Consider the following 14,539-nt stretch of genomic DNA (forward strand, 5'->3'; position numbering starts at 1 on the left):
CAAACATAACAGTAAATATGAAGCAACGAATGCGGGAGGAAACTGCAACAAAAATTATTTCAAGAAGTCTGGTGAAGAGGTCAATCCAAGAGGTACAAAAAATATGGCAATATGTCTGTTCTGGCCAAAAAGGAGATCACTGCTTACAGGAAGAAATAAATTAAAAAAACAGTAATAATAAGATTTGGCTTAAAGTGAACTTACAGCTAACTTAAAGTAACATTAACCGTTAGCTTAGTTTAACTGCTACTATATGGCTGAAAAGAAATCTCTGTACAGAAGTCGTTCATAATGAAGTTGACCTCCTTTTCTAACGTGACTAACATATTTATTCATTGTTGATTTTAACACATTGAAATATTGAATTTATAGATATAAAAGTCCGTAACCAACGATATCTCCCTGCCAGCTAACATGAAGCAAGCTAACAGAACTACCGTTACCCCTCTCATTAAAGACCACAATGTTAAGATTAGTTTATTTGTCCTATTAGGAAAATTTTCTTAACGCTTCTGTACATCTTGAGTGCCAACCTGACATATACACATACCCCACAGATACAACATACATTTGCCACACACACACATGGATTCTCAGCACATAACATACAGTATAACACAGACACATTTACATGTCACTGCTGTTTTTGAGTTTTGTTTAGGGCGTACAAAATGTAATTTTTCCAGGTGCCTCCAAAATCTCTCCCAAATGAGGTAGTTTTAATGCCATGTCACCAAACCTTTGGCAATGGTCGATCTAGCAGGAAGAAAATGGTTGAACGTGAAGTTAGCTAACGTTAGCCAAGCAGCAGTGCATTCATGTGCTGTGTCTCAAATCGCATACTTATGTACTTACACTTACTATTTTGAGCGCATAAGTGCGTTCACACTGAGAAGTATGGAAAAATGTAGTGCACTATGAGTACCCGGATGGTGCACTCAAAATGGTCAAGAAGTTGAGTGTGGAATTATGGACACTTCTCACCCTTAATGGTGGCCATCTTGGCTTTGTAGCAGAAGGGGCGGGACCACTTTTCAAACTGGAAATAGCGGCTGAGGACTGTGTGACCGTGAACGTCACTGCATTGTATAAATACATGTTTTTTTGCACTAAGCACGACTATACTGTTGTCGGGTATGAGCCAGCAGTGTTTATTGGGTTAATTTAGCAGTCTGTAATGATTTGGTACCGCAAACAATAACGCAGATGCTAGTTTGCAGTCCTCATTTCCGCTGAGTGCATAACGGCCGTGTTTGGTTTGAGACAAAACTACCCTGTCGAAATTCGCGCACTATGCCAATGAGTACATAGTGCACATAGTATACTACATAGAAGTATACTAATGGAGGTATCTGATTTGAGACACACCAATATTTTAAATATAAAAGACCGTTCTACTGAAGCACATTTACTCACCAAGGCAAAAACAAAATGGCAGTTGTTTGGGTCGTAGATTCAACTACACACAAAACATTACTAGTCCACTAGACTCTAGTGCACTTTCATCAACTCACCATGTAACAATAACGTTAGAATAGTCATGTGATTCCAAACATGTTCTTGATGACGTTAAGAGCCCACAGAGGAATGTCTCCCATTCATTGTCTATGGAGCAGCTCTGGACTTTGTGCATGATGACATCACAAATTTGAGACTTACTTCTCCGGTTTCTGGCGTTCAGGGAGAGAAGCTGATGTTCACTAATTGAACATTCCAAAGCCATGGAAATAACAGACTACAATTATTAATTTTGGTGGGGTGGCCCTTTAAAGTTCAGAACATCAAAATGATAAATTAGATCTCTTGTAAAGTCATTTCCTGCATAAAAAATACATTTGATGCATTTGGAAATCATATACAAATATTCAACTGGGTCTGCAGTGAACTCCTGAGCATGTAACAGGTCACACTGTGCATCTTAGGAGTAACATGAGAATCATCAGCCCCACACAAGGACCTTTTATACACATTGAATGTTTTATTAAAAAAGAAGTTATAACAGTTTATTTTATACACAACTATTTATGAGGTTATAAGCCTATTAATAGAGAGCATTTGTCTTTCTGACAAGCATGCCCACTTCACAATGCAAAGAAAAAAACAAGAGGAGGGCAAAGAGGGTGATAAAAATAAGACCAAGGATGGACTTTTCGAAACAAAAAACAAACAAAATAAACCTTTTGACTTTTTAACCCTCATGTATCACACACTAGGTAACAAATACATAGTTTTTATTTTTTCTTTTTTTTTTTTAAAACTGCCATTTTCCATGCTGTGTGTCTGCTAGATCCCCTGACGGCAGCAGTCGGCCGGCGCCAGGGCACAAATCCACACGAGCACGAGACAGAATGGGAGGTGTGCACCAAGCGAGCCTCGACCCCACACCAGAAGCATGCACAAGGAGACACAGTCAACACAGGTGGGGGTGGGGGGTGGGGGGGGGGGTGGGGGTGATATTACAGGATCAGGGTGCTGGCTCTCTGAGGCTGTGCTGATAAGACGGAGGACGGGCCCTGGACGTCCTGTCTATGGATTAATGAGAGACCAGTCCGTTCACTTAGCGGAGGCCCTTCATCCTTGTTGTGTCCGGCAGGGTGTGGGGGAGTGTGACAGTACGGTTGTGGGGGGCTATGGCTCTGGGCTGGATCTTCACTGCAGGATTGCAGTTTGAAATTTGAGGCCTCGTCATAATGTGGTTGTCTGGAGTCGCCATTTAAACTGTGTAGTTAAGACAGTGTTATCTGTACACCAGTGGTCTTCGAGCATGACAGGAGGAGGAGGAGGAGGAGGAGGGGAGAAAGCCAAAAGGAAATTAAATAAAAGCACAATAAACATGTTTTCCCATAGTTTTCTTCAGAAAAAATAATTGAGAATTCAAGTTGCAATGGAAGCAAAATCATTCACTGGTTTGAGGACATTTTCTGTAGTTCTTGACTCAAGTTAAAGACAACCTGAAACACAAAGGCAGTAATTATCTCTCTTGACCTTGAATATGTAATCTGTGGCAATAAAAACAAAACAAAACAGAGAGAGAACAACGGAGGCCACTGAAGAGATCAGATGGTTGTCATGTTTACCAGAGCAACACCAGGCCACAGCTGAGTATGTCATTAATTTATTGCCCAGCAGATGCAAATAATGCTGAAAATCAAACCTATGATTTTTACCCTAAACCAAAAAAAATAAAAATAAAAATAAAAAATCATTAGTTCCCTGTTGCACCATTGCATCATAATGTGCTATTTTATTACAATTCTCAGCTTGGATATACTGTATTTTCAGCACTCAAGTACAATACTGCACAAATGTAAAACAAGAATTCCAATCTGAATTACTTGAAACCAAAAAAAAAAAACCCAACCTCGATCTTGTCTCATCAGTGTGATAATTTAGCTGAACCATAACTTACAACAGTGGCGCTTGATGGCAAAGATTAAAAAAAAAAAAAAAAAAAAAATAGGAGGTCTCTTTAATGAATAAATAAACATCTATAGGTAGCTGAAGGAGAAAACACAAGCCAATAGTGAGAGTGGGGATCTGCAGACAGGTTTGTTCTGTTTGCGTGGATGCGGATCGTCACCACAAACTGAACACGTTTAAAACATTCACATAGCTTTATACTGCCTCAGACATGTTGGATATCACAACAGTTAGCTCTGCAACAGTTAAAATGGTGGCGTCCTGCTGGAAGCCAACCCCGAGCTAACATTCAAACATTAAAGGATGGATGAGGGCCACATTGAAGGGGAAAAATCCTAAATTTCAAGGATAAAGGCATAATTGTGAGGAGAAAATAATAATATTACAAGAATAAAGTCGTAATTTAAGCTGGGATAGGCTCCAGCCCCCCCGCGACCCTCAAGAGGATGAAGCGGTTAGAAAATGCATGGATGGATGGAAGTCGTAATTTAATGAAAACATAAAAAATATTACGAATTTTTTTTCTTGAAATAACATGACTTTGTTCTTGTTAAATTCCAACTTTATTCTTGTAATATTACGAATTTTTTTCTTGAGATAATGTGACTTTATTCTCGAAAATTCCGACTTTATTCTTGTAATATTCCGACTTTATTCTTATAACATTCCAATTTTTTTTTCTTGAAATAGTATGACTTGATTCTTGTTAAATTCCGACTTCATTCTTGTAATATTATGAGTTTTCCCCCTCAAAATCATGACTTTATTCTTGAAATCAAAGATTTTTTTTTCCTTCAACATGGCACTAATTCTCCCTCGTACAAAAACCTCCTCAGGCTGAATGAGAGAAATCATCAGCCCGATATTATCCCCGGATAAATATTGGAAATTAAAAACAAATTAAGCTTCTGTTCTAAATCGGCATTCTAATGTGGTGAAAATTACGAGCACAGAATTGTGTTTTAAATCATGTTTTTTGGAGAAAATCCGATCACTCGAAAAGGGCTGAACCACACGTTTTGATTTCTGTACAGTTAGATCTATCAGGCTCACTACAGGTCAAACATCTCCCTAGTTTGAAATCACTCATCTGTACAACTCTGAATCTGCGAGAAGAGGACAAGCAGGCATGTCTATGGAGTATCTTACATTTAACCACACAACAGACACTAACTAAAAATCAGATGAGCAATGAATGCTTTACCAGGTAAGTATACCAAACTATCTAACTCTATCTGTAATACAGCCATATAGCATTATGTTGTTTTAGTTGAAGTCAACACCCAGCAAAACTAACTATCCTGTCAAAAACACAGTTCAACAAATATCGGCATGATTCCCATCCTTTCAAAACGACCCGGGTGAAAAATGCTCATCACTATGCAAGATACGACCAAACTTTATTTCAAACCTGAGCCAGAAAAGTCTAACAATCCTACATTAGCTCAAATAAACCCGATGCCACTCAGCCCTGGGCCCCAGATCTGCAACAGAGTGAACATTTAGATGCCAAATCACAAATTGCACATTGCAGAAAGAGGAGAGTCAAAACAGTCTGTGTAGAAAACAATGTGCTTTTCTAATTTTTGACCTTTATGGCTTTTTTGGACACATATTTTTGGGGGACTTCTTCTTATGGTCACCCTTTCCTTTCGTGATGAGGCACAGAAGAGGGAGTTGAGATCAGAAGAGGGATAAGAAGGTGACCTCCCGAGTTATAATTCAGCTTTGAATCTCCCGCTCAGGAATCCAAAAATCTGCCACAAAGCAACCAGTGACTCCTACTGCAATCTATGAAGTGAATACATTTCAAGGTTTTCTAGGTAGTTTGACTGCCGCGTTAGCCTCGACAAGCAACACTCGCTCAGCATTTCAGGGTTCGACGCTGAGTTTTCATGAGGCTACAGAGAGGTGTTTTATCACTGTACAAGGTAGATGCTGTACAAAAAAAAAAAAAAAAAAATCCAAACGTGTTGACCCCCCCATCGGGCAAAAAAAGTACAGGAAATAAAAGAAGGAAAAAAACAGCCAAAGGTCAAAGTTGCGATTGCATTCTCTTTCCACACGTCATGGATTTACATCTTAAACTGCCAAACTGAATCAACAATGAGTAACACCAGAGCTTTTCTTTTTCCATAACAAGTCAAATCTGTACAGATGAAATTAATTCCCCTCAACGAAAATTGCTACTACTTGGGCTCTTATTTTGTCATCTTCAAACTACTGATCCAAATAGAGATCGTAAAGTCTCGGGAGTCCAGTTGATGCAGTCGGGGTACACACCACAGGTCAGACCAATATGAAGGGCATGCACTGGAGCACAGTCCAAGTAATAGTGGAATGTGAGGATGACTGATACTACACAAACCGGAATCTGCCATAAAAACGCTTCATATATACTGGGATCCACTCGATAACCATGTGACCATGTTTGTTGCTTTTTACTAAAATTGAAACTAATGGTGCTGGTTCTCTAAACTCACCAGAATAGGTGACAATTACATTCGTTCTCTACCTGAAAAGTCTTCTTGACTGATAATACTCATAGAAATTTGTTTGTAAAGCCGATGAGTGAGCGCCAGTGGCATCCAGCACAATGAGAATGTTTGGTGCTCATGTGTTTGACGTGCCTCCTGACGGAAAACTAGTGCGAGCTGCACGAGAAATGATGGTTAGATGGTTAAAGGGTAGCTCCGTTCTACTTCCAATTCCCATCACACCAAGTGAGTCTGACCAGAATCTCCACAAACGCCACTTTCGTCTTTGTTGCCTTCGTGCACCAGTCTTCCACACAGTTATACAGCTAGGTCCACAAATCAACACTGAAAGCGCCCAACATGTCTTTCTCACCTCAGTGTCACTCACCCTGTAACGAGACATGTATTTCATTAATTAATTTTCCAAGACCTGACCTTGTATTTATTTTGCACTTCACAGCGGCACATGTAAACAGGCAGCTGCAGCGAAGAGTAACAAAAACTTTACGTAACATGCCAAGGTAGGATCCAAACTGAACCAGAAAGAAAGGCATATATTTTTACTAAATTGTCTCAATAAATAGTTGAAAGAGAAATGCTTAGGCAGCATCCAGGGCTGATTTATGAGCATCTATTAGCAGTACACTTTCTGTATTTTCATACAAGGTGTGCTATGTCACCTTGTGTGTGATTGTGCGCCTCAAAAACACTAATAATACTGTACGGCTGTGCACCCAGGCAAGCAAGACCAAAGCAGCTGTCGTGGAGCAACGGACAAAATGTTGGTCAGAATCATTTAGCAGTGTGGAAAAAGAAAGGGAATAAGGATTCCGGTCAAACTGGAAAGTTATATTTCAAAAAGTGAAATCTGAGTCGAGAAATGAGATGCTCACAGGGAGATTTCCTGCCTACGCCTACGTGACACACCTTAAAAATGCAGAGATGACAGGGAGAGAAGTGTGAAAGCAATCGCGACATCTGTGCAGGGAGGAACAGCTACAGAACGGGAGGGGTGTCTGTCAAACACACCAAAGGCTAGATATCCATAAAAATCCTTGTTTAGTAGTAATAATAATAATAAAAAAATCAACTTGTTTAAATATGAATATTATAAGTCTGCTTTCTCATGGTTAGGAAATCAAATATAGTCTCTGTGGGGGTTAAAGGAGGAGGCGGGATGGGGGAGCCCTCCTATCACTACAACTCCATGTCCTGGGCCTCGTCTTCTGAGAAATCAGACATGGAGCTTTCAGATGAAGAGTCGCCTGCCCCCTCTTCCTGCTCCTTCAGAGCCTCCTCTGTTGCATATTTCTGGATGTACTCTGTGGAGGAAAAGACAGAGGGAAAGAGAGAGATGGTCAAGCAGGAAAAAGTGACAACCTAAGCTCAGGGAGAACATTGATCAGAGCTTTTTCCAGGTTTGCAATAATCTCAGGGGCGTTTTCACACCTGCTTTGTTTAGCTTAGTTGTATCAAACACTGGAGTGTGACCCCCTTGGTGCAGTTCTTGGGCAGGTGTGAACACAGCAACCACACTTAGGTGCGGACCAAAACAATCGGACTGAGATCTTGGTGACAACAAATGAACTCTTGCGCAGTTCATTTGAGGCGAAAACATAATCTGACCAAGCTAATAGAAGTTTTTTTTTTTAAATATACTTTATTAATCCCCAAGGGGAAATTCAATTTTTCACTCTGTCAATTACACACAGGTCCGAACTATTATTTCACCTGGATTAAACCACCCTCCTTAGCCAGCTGCACTGTGTCTACTTCAGTTACAAAAGAGCCTTCACTTGCCCTCTCTATTCACATCAGTGCTAAACAGGTGTATATTATGTTGAAGACTATGGGCACACCTAATGGATCATTGGAAATCTTGTCAGCAGATGAACAGGTTTCAGTTTAGGAAGATTAACGGGACACTTTGCCAACTGTGTGAACCAGCTTTGTATCACAACACTGTGAGTAGTGTGTGTAAATGTACTGTGGTAAACAGCACCCAGATCTCCCTGCTCATCTCTCAGCTCAAATCTGCTTTTCTCTAGCTCAAGACCGGGGCTCGAACTACAGATTGTGCTTCCACATTTTCATATGCGCCCCACCACAGACACAAAGAGTATAAAGGCAGATCGAAAGAGAGAACTGCCCCTGTCTTTCTGTGTCAATCTCAGATCAAATGATAGAAGCAGGCAGTGCTGATCGTATATAATCCAATATCTTATTACTCCAATACATTTTCTCGCCTAAAATGTCTTTAGAAACATATTTTAGTGCACTGTTTGACTGTAATATGAGAATTTGCAAACAGGAAGTGGGCACTATATTGTTTCCTGTATTGTAAAAATGGGGGCTGAAAAACCTAAAATCAAATGGTAAAACTAAGCAGTGCTGAACAAATATGAACCAAGATTCTGTTATTGTGTAGCCTATTTAACATTTTTCCCTTACTGTACTGTAATTCAATATTGTTACCAGCAGACTGCAATACTGTTTCCTGTGGAAAAACGGCCAAGCTTACATATGTCTTTCACAAGCAGCCGCATTTATTGGTCTGGTGCAGCACGATACATTCTGGTCGTTTAGGCAAAAGCCACAGCCCTTTTCCTCTGTGTTCTATGGTCACATAGCACCAATTTCAAAAGTGTTTCTGCTTTTCTACTGCCTAGACTGCCTAGATTTATAAAAAGCCCATCTTTCCAGCAGTTTAATGCTGAACTGTCTTGATATGAGCCTTCGGTGACTCCAGTGCATCAACAGATTATTTTCCAGCTGCACCTGCACCTAAATTTAATAATAACTGACCCTTCGCTAAGTCACGCCCCCGGACGCAGACTGGCCAATGATAATGTAGTGTCGGGCTGGCTCAGACCAGGTCCCGACAACAACACAGCTGTGCTCCATTGACTCTAATGCAATCGTTTCAGATTTCCTTCATTTTCAGGCTGGTTTTGTGGATTTGGAGCTAAATGTTGTGCCTGGGGCATGTCGTGTATTAATGATACTCGTTACCTGGAGAGGTTGGAAAAAGATATATGTTTCTTCCCTGTTCCAAAACCAAAATCAAACAGATGAACGTCCGCACACACTGTGATGCCACACAGCTGGTTCAATATCAGCAAAGTTTCCCTTTATATTCATTGTCTTCTGTGGCGATCAGCAGTGATGTGGTGGTTCACTTTTACACTATAATCTGTAGCCTATAGTTCGGCTTTAGCTTCTAACTATCTTTGTCTTTTAACCTGTTGTTGCTGCTGAGTCAGTTTGACATCCTGGATATATCCTTCAAACACAGACTGTAGACCCCTCTGTCTGCTTCTCTCTGGAATCACTGTTTATTTTTTCCAAAAATATGATAATGTTTTCTCAGGGAGTGCAGTTAGTGACAGTGTGGGCTCCATGCTTACTCCGACAGCTCGATGGACCATCAAGAAGCAGGGCTTAGCGAAAGGTTGTATCGCTTGCCTTAAGTGATAAAAGCAAACGATGATCAGGGCCATGATCAGCCCACACAGTTGTCCCTCTATTGTAAAATTGGAAAGTGATGCATTTAATCTATTTCTGGAACAGAACAGGAGTCTGCTCTTATTTTACTCTTGGTTTTACTTCTAGGAGTTTACCCACATGAAAATTCTGACCAGTCACAAACCAATCTCGAGTCAAAGTGAAACACTGGAACAATCTGGTCACTAAATACGACCACGGCAAACATCTATAGGTGTGAAAACGCCCCTAAGAATCTAAAGGGATCTACACCCAACAGATTTTGATTAATTTGAACCTTTGATTTTCTGCTTGTACTCCTCTGGCCGGTGAAGGTACATGGCAGCTGCGTCTCCATTCAGGGGGTCGATGGGGTTTGGGTAAGCCAGCAGCTGGGGCAGGAACGACTCAAAGATGTTGGTCAGGTCTGGGGAAACAAAAGGCAACACATTACTCCTCTATCAGCTGCAAGAAATGAGTGATCAGACACTTACATAATCTGGCAGTCATTTAAAAGCAGTTACTGTCAATTTCACCATTAATCTGATGGAACCTGATGGAGAAATACTCACCCAATATTGTGCCAATTATATAAAACTGCTTCCAGGGAAGCTCCAATCATTTTACACACACATCAGTCAGTGATGACCACACAAAAGGATCAAAGATGGAAGGTGTATATGCTTGCAGACAGAAACACAAATGTGAAATCCTTCCCCTGATAGCCTCACAGAAGCTACAACTACACTAATCCCTTTCACTATCTCTCTGCCAGCAGGCCTCAGCTTTCTCTCAGAGCTGAGGCCTAGTGGAAAAACCTGCAGTTCTGCTCTCGTCTCATAGGTGTCGCTGCTGGGTCCGTTCAAGTTGGGAAAACAAACATTTTCTTACAGACTATTGTGCAGTGTTATCGTGTTTAGGGGATTTAATCAGTTGGTTTTGTTTCCTCTTGCTTTGTAGAGAATCTTAGCAGACAAGGCTTAGTTGATTGGTCCATTCTTTTCATGTTTGTCCAATCTGATATTCTTTTTTCAAACACTCAACAGAATCTGCTGCATTTTACGTGAGAACAAACAAAGGTAAAATAACACAATAGTGATTCATGTAATTTGATTTAGAGCAAAAACAGGCCAGGCTACCTCACTTGGCATTAATTAGCATGCATGTCCTTCTTCATAACAAAACATTGGAACCAGAGTTGAATCAAGTTGCTTAAATACCATTCAAGGTTTCAACATTCGCCTCAGAGTCATACCCAGAACACCAGTGAAAATAAATAGGGAGGGATGCTGAAACATCTGCTAGGGATATTACTGTACAGCCATTTATATTGCTCATCAGCTATCTTAGCCCTGTGGAGGGGCTGTAATGAGAAATTAATAGGGAAATAGGGAGAAGGGCACAGGGACACACAGGACTGTGAAAAGAGCAACTGGGTGACAAACATTAAGTACAATCATGTGAGGGTGTCCCTGTCTCTCACAGCTGACAGACAGTAAATCATTCCTGTCGAAGGTGAATGTTTCCTGACCTTGCTGGGTGAGGGTATTACCTCGTTAGTGTTCACTTCTCCCCTCGCTAAGTAGATTAGGGCCAATTGTGCTCCACTGCCTAATGTGGCCACGCTTGCTAGCGAGGGGGGCCTCGCGCTGCAGTCACCTTTTTGGTGTCGATGGCACTGTGTCAAGTTCTTCGCACATAATCACACAGACTCCCGGTGGGGAAACTTAATATGGACATGTACGCAGTTGTTGGGCCACTCACCATAAAGGGCTGTCCATGTCTGGTTGATGACATCTAAGCACACTGTCCCTGACCTGGGAAACCGAGAAGAAAGCAGAGTTAGAGGGGAAAGGCCAAAGGGAGGGAAGAGCGGATCTGTGTGCAATGTGTGTCACAGCTCAGCGGCTAGATCCCTTCAAGCCCACTTTTCTCCACCGCGTATGTCAATCCCTTATCACTTGTGTGGCAGTCAATGGTTTAAAGGAGAGTTCAGGAGACTCTTGACATGTTGTAGAATATCATGTCACCAGGTCAAACATGCCAGGTAGGTGCAATTACATGGTTATCAGTCACTGGTCATGTTACTTTAAAGGAGCAGTGTGTAGGATTCAGGGGGATCTATTGGCAGTAATGGATTTAATATTAATTTTCATTAGCGTACAATCACCTGAAACTAAGAATCATGTTTTCGATAGCATAGAATAAGAACTTCATATCTGCATAAGGAGTAAGTCCTCTTCCACAGAGTCTGCCATGTTTCTACAGTAGCCCAGAAGGGACAAACCAAACACTGACTCTAGAGAGGGCCTTTTGTGTTTCTACGTTACATGAAGGCCACCGTGGGCTCTCCTACATGCTTATACAGGGAGGAATATTCAGTTGGATGCAAATAGAAACGTCTCCCATGTGCCAAGTGTGTAGGAGAAAATGGCAAATGGAGCTGTCTAGAGCCAGTGTTTGATTTGTCCCGTCTGTGCTACTGTAGAACAACATGGCAGACTCCATGGGAGAAGATCCGCTTCGCACACTGACATAAACAGCTCATTCTAAGGTAATGAAAACACAATAAATCTTACTTCGAGGGGATTATCTAATGAAGACATAGTTTTGAATATTCTTTTCCATTTCTGCCAATATGTCCTGCTAAATATTACACACTGCTCCTTTAAAGAGACCGAAGACAAAGCTAGGTAGAAATGATGGCAGCTGGACAAAAACTCCACTTTCTACTCTTGCACTTAAATTGACATTTGCCATTTATCTACAGGGGTGTAAACCTCAAGTTTGATCATGATACAATATTATATTGATTGTTTGGACAACGACACACAGTGTGTTGATATCACAAATTCTTCCGTGATACGATTTCAATTCAATTCAGAGGCCTGCGATCGACATTAGACAATATAAGTAAATATACTCATTGTCTTCTTTTTTGGCTGCTTACCATTGTCTGACTGGCACTGAGCCACTAGCACTGTTTGAATGTTTAGCAAGAAGGTGTGCTGGGATGGAAATGGTGACCGAGGTGTGCCATGGGAATTTCAAAATAAAAGCATATCCTAAAGATGCTCACATATATAGCTGTTTTTACCTTGCATCCATGATATTGGAATATTTATGATTACATCGATGTGTCAATCCAGATATATTTATCATAACACCCCTATTTACCTAATGCATAACATAACTGTTGTCGTTGTGTGTTGAATTCAAATGTCACTACTTGTACTGTAAAAGTGGATTTGTTCCAAAACCAGTATAAATATATAATAAACGCCTTCAATAGTGCCTTAAATGTTAGAGTGGAATCAGCAAGTGTGCAAGTCTATACACTGATTTGATACATACATGGTTAGAGGTATACAGCTATTAAAGAAAAATCCCAACACAATGGTATCAGATTGGTGCTTGATATCAGCTGATACACAAGTTCAGGTATCAGAAAGGCAAAAAATGTCCCATCTCTGAGTAAGATTCCATGGACATAACCTGTTTATGAGGCTTATCCTGATCATATTCAGGATGGTGTTTACATGAGCACAGAGAAACCTGGTTATTCATAGTCCCTGTATACATTCTGATTTCTTTCAGAGCACTCCAGCTGGCATACTTGAGTTCATAAACGTAATATGGTGTTTACATACTCAAACACATAAACGGGAAACTCCAAAAACCCAATCATAAACGGGTTATTTGTTTCCATGTAAACGCACTCACTGTAAATACAGTTAATGTGGAAAATGCTCCAGTTTACCAGTGGTATTTACATTCTGTCAGTTTCCTGGTGATGAATGTAAAACATTTTGCTAAGTACTGCCTGAATGCAGCCTTATTTTTGTGAGAAAATGTCTTTGTGAGACGAGTCCTATTTGGGGAGACCAACCCTCACAGACCGTGTCCTTCAGAGGACCTGGCCTCTAAGTGGTGGATTACTGGGCTGAGAGATACAAAGAGCTCGGCCAGGTTCAATATCTGTGTAATTTGCTGCTCATTTATAGCTCATATAAAAGATCAAAGTGTAGTTCACAACATAAGTGGATCATGTTTTACTGAAAACATGAAAAGCAATATAGAAAGTGTAAGAAAATAATGATTTCAACTTATTTTTTAAGTTTATAATATGACAGAGCAACAACAACAGGCAAATATCATTAGAGCAGCTTTAAAACACAAGAAACAATAGTCTGCTAAATACTGACACTTCAGAAACATGACTGAAATCAACTTACGCTTCGTCAATGTTGGGATGAAAAATCTTGTTCATGAATCCTGAAAGAGCAGGAAGTACAAATCAGAACAGTGCTAACAAAGCGAAGAGAAAATGTGATCTTACAATCTCTCATTTGATAGTAGCACTCCTACCTATTGATGGTGATTTGAAAGGATATTTGTCAGGAAGATCTACTCGCACCTTCCACACGCCTCCCTCATACGGTGCTGTGTATGAGGAGGGGACACAGAAAAATAATGAGGGAACACTGTGGAGAGACTTTCATTCCACTGAACATCATATTTCATCCTTTATGCACTCCAATGCATTTAGACACTGTAGGGTTATATCAATTTTCTGCACTCCTTTCTCCACTCTCAGAAACACAACAGAGAGCGGGCCACTTGAGAAATGAGCTACACACATACCACTTCCCTTTGCCATTTTCTTTTATCTTACGCAGTAATGTATTTCAGCCCAGGGGAATTCTTTACTTCCAAATCACTTCATATAATACACTGACATCAAAGACGACGAGAATGAGATTGTGTGAGCGTGTGGTGCTCTCCCAGAGAAGCTGTGTGTAACGGGACCCTTATGTGCCGCGCTGAAACCAAACAGCACATAGATGGCCGAAAACACACTTGTTGAGGATGAATGGTGGTGGGCATGTGCACACACACACATGTGGGCAGACAACAGTGCCGTTTTATTTGGCACGGTTACGAGGCATCATAAACAGGGTCAAACACCCACTTCCTCTCTTTACTGATGCGTAAGTGGCGGTGGTTTTAGTGCGACAGATGTTGCGAGCAGCACACGAAAGAAGTATTTCCTGCTGATGAGGCCACTCTCCTCATCCAAATTCCCCTCGAGCCTGGCTCCTCTGTTTTACACTCTGCGGCCTCAGGCCTGTTTTCAATCCATTTTACGTTCCTGGCCT

General features: G+C 40.8%; 1 protein-coding gene across 1 annotated transcript in view; it reads right to left on the reverse strand.

Annotated features, from left to right (window-relative positions):
- Positions 1-1,958: 1,958 nt before the first annotated feature.
- The window catches only part of ube2h (ubiquitin-conjugating enzyme E2H (UBC8 homolog, yeast)), a 35,691-nt gene continuing 23,110 nt past the window's right edge, over positions 1,959-14,539 (reverse strand). Inside the window, exons 3-7 of the mRNA XM_049566606.1 lie at positions 13,749-13,823; positions 13,616-13,655; positions 11,145-11,197; positions 9,679-9,807; positions 1,959-7,219 (exon numbers count right to left, since the gene is read on the reverse strand). Of these exons, the coding sequence (XP_049422563.1) occupies positions 7,095-7,219; positions 9,679-9,807; positions 11,145-11,197; positions 13,616-13,655; positions 13,749-13,823 (422 nt within the window). The 3' untranslated portion in view covers positions 1,959-7,094. The remainder of the gene's footprint in view (positions 7,220-9,678; positions 9,808-11,144; positions 11,198-13,615; positions 13,656-13,748; positions 13,824-14,539) is intronic.

Source organism: Epinephelus fuscoguttatus, linkage group LG22 (assembly GCF_011397635.1).
Source record: "Epinephelus fuscoguttatus linkage group LG22, E.fuscoguttatus.final_Chr_v1".
NCBI lineage: Eukaryota > Metazoa > Chordata > Actinopteri > Perciformes > Serranidae > Epinephelus > Epinephelus fuscoguttatus.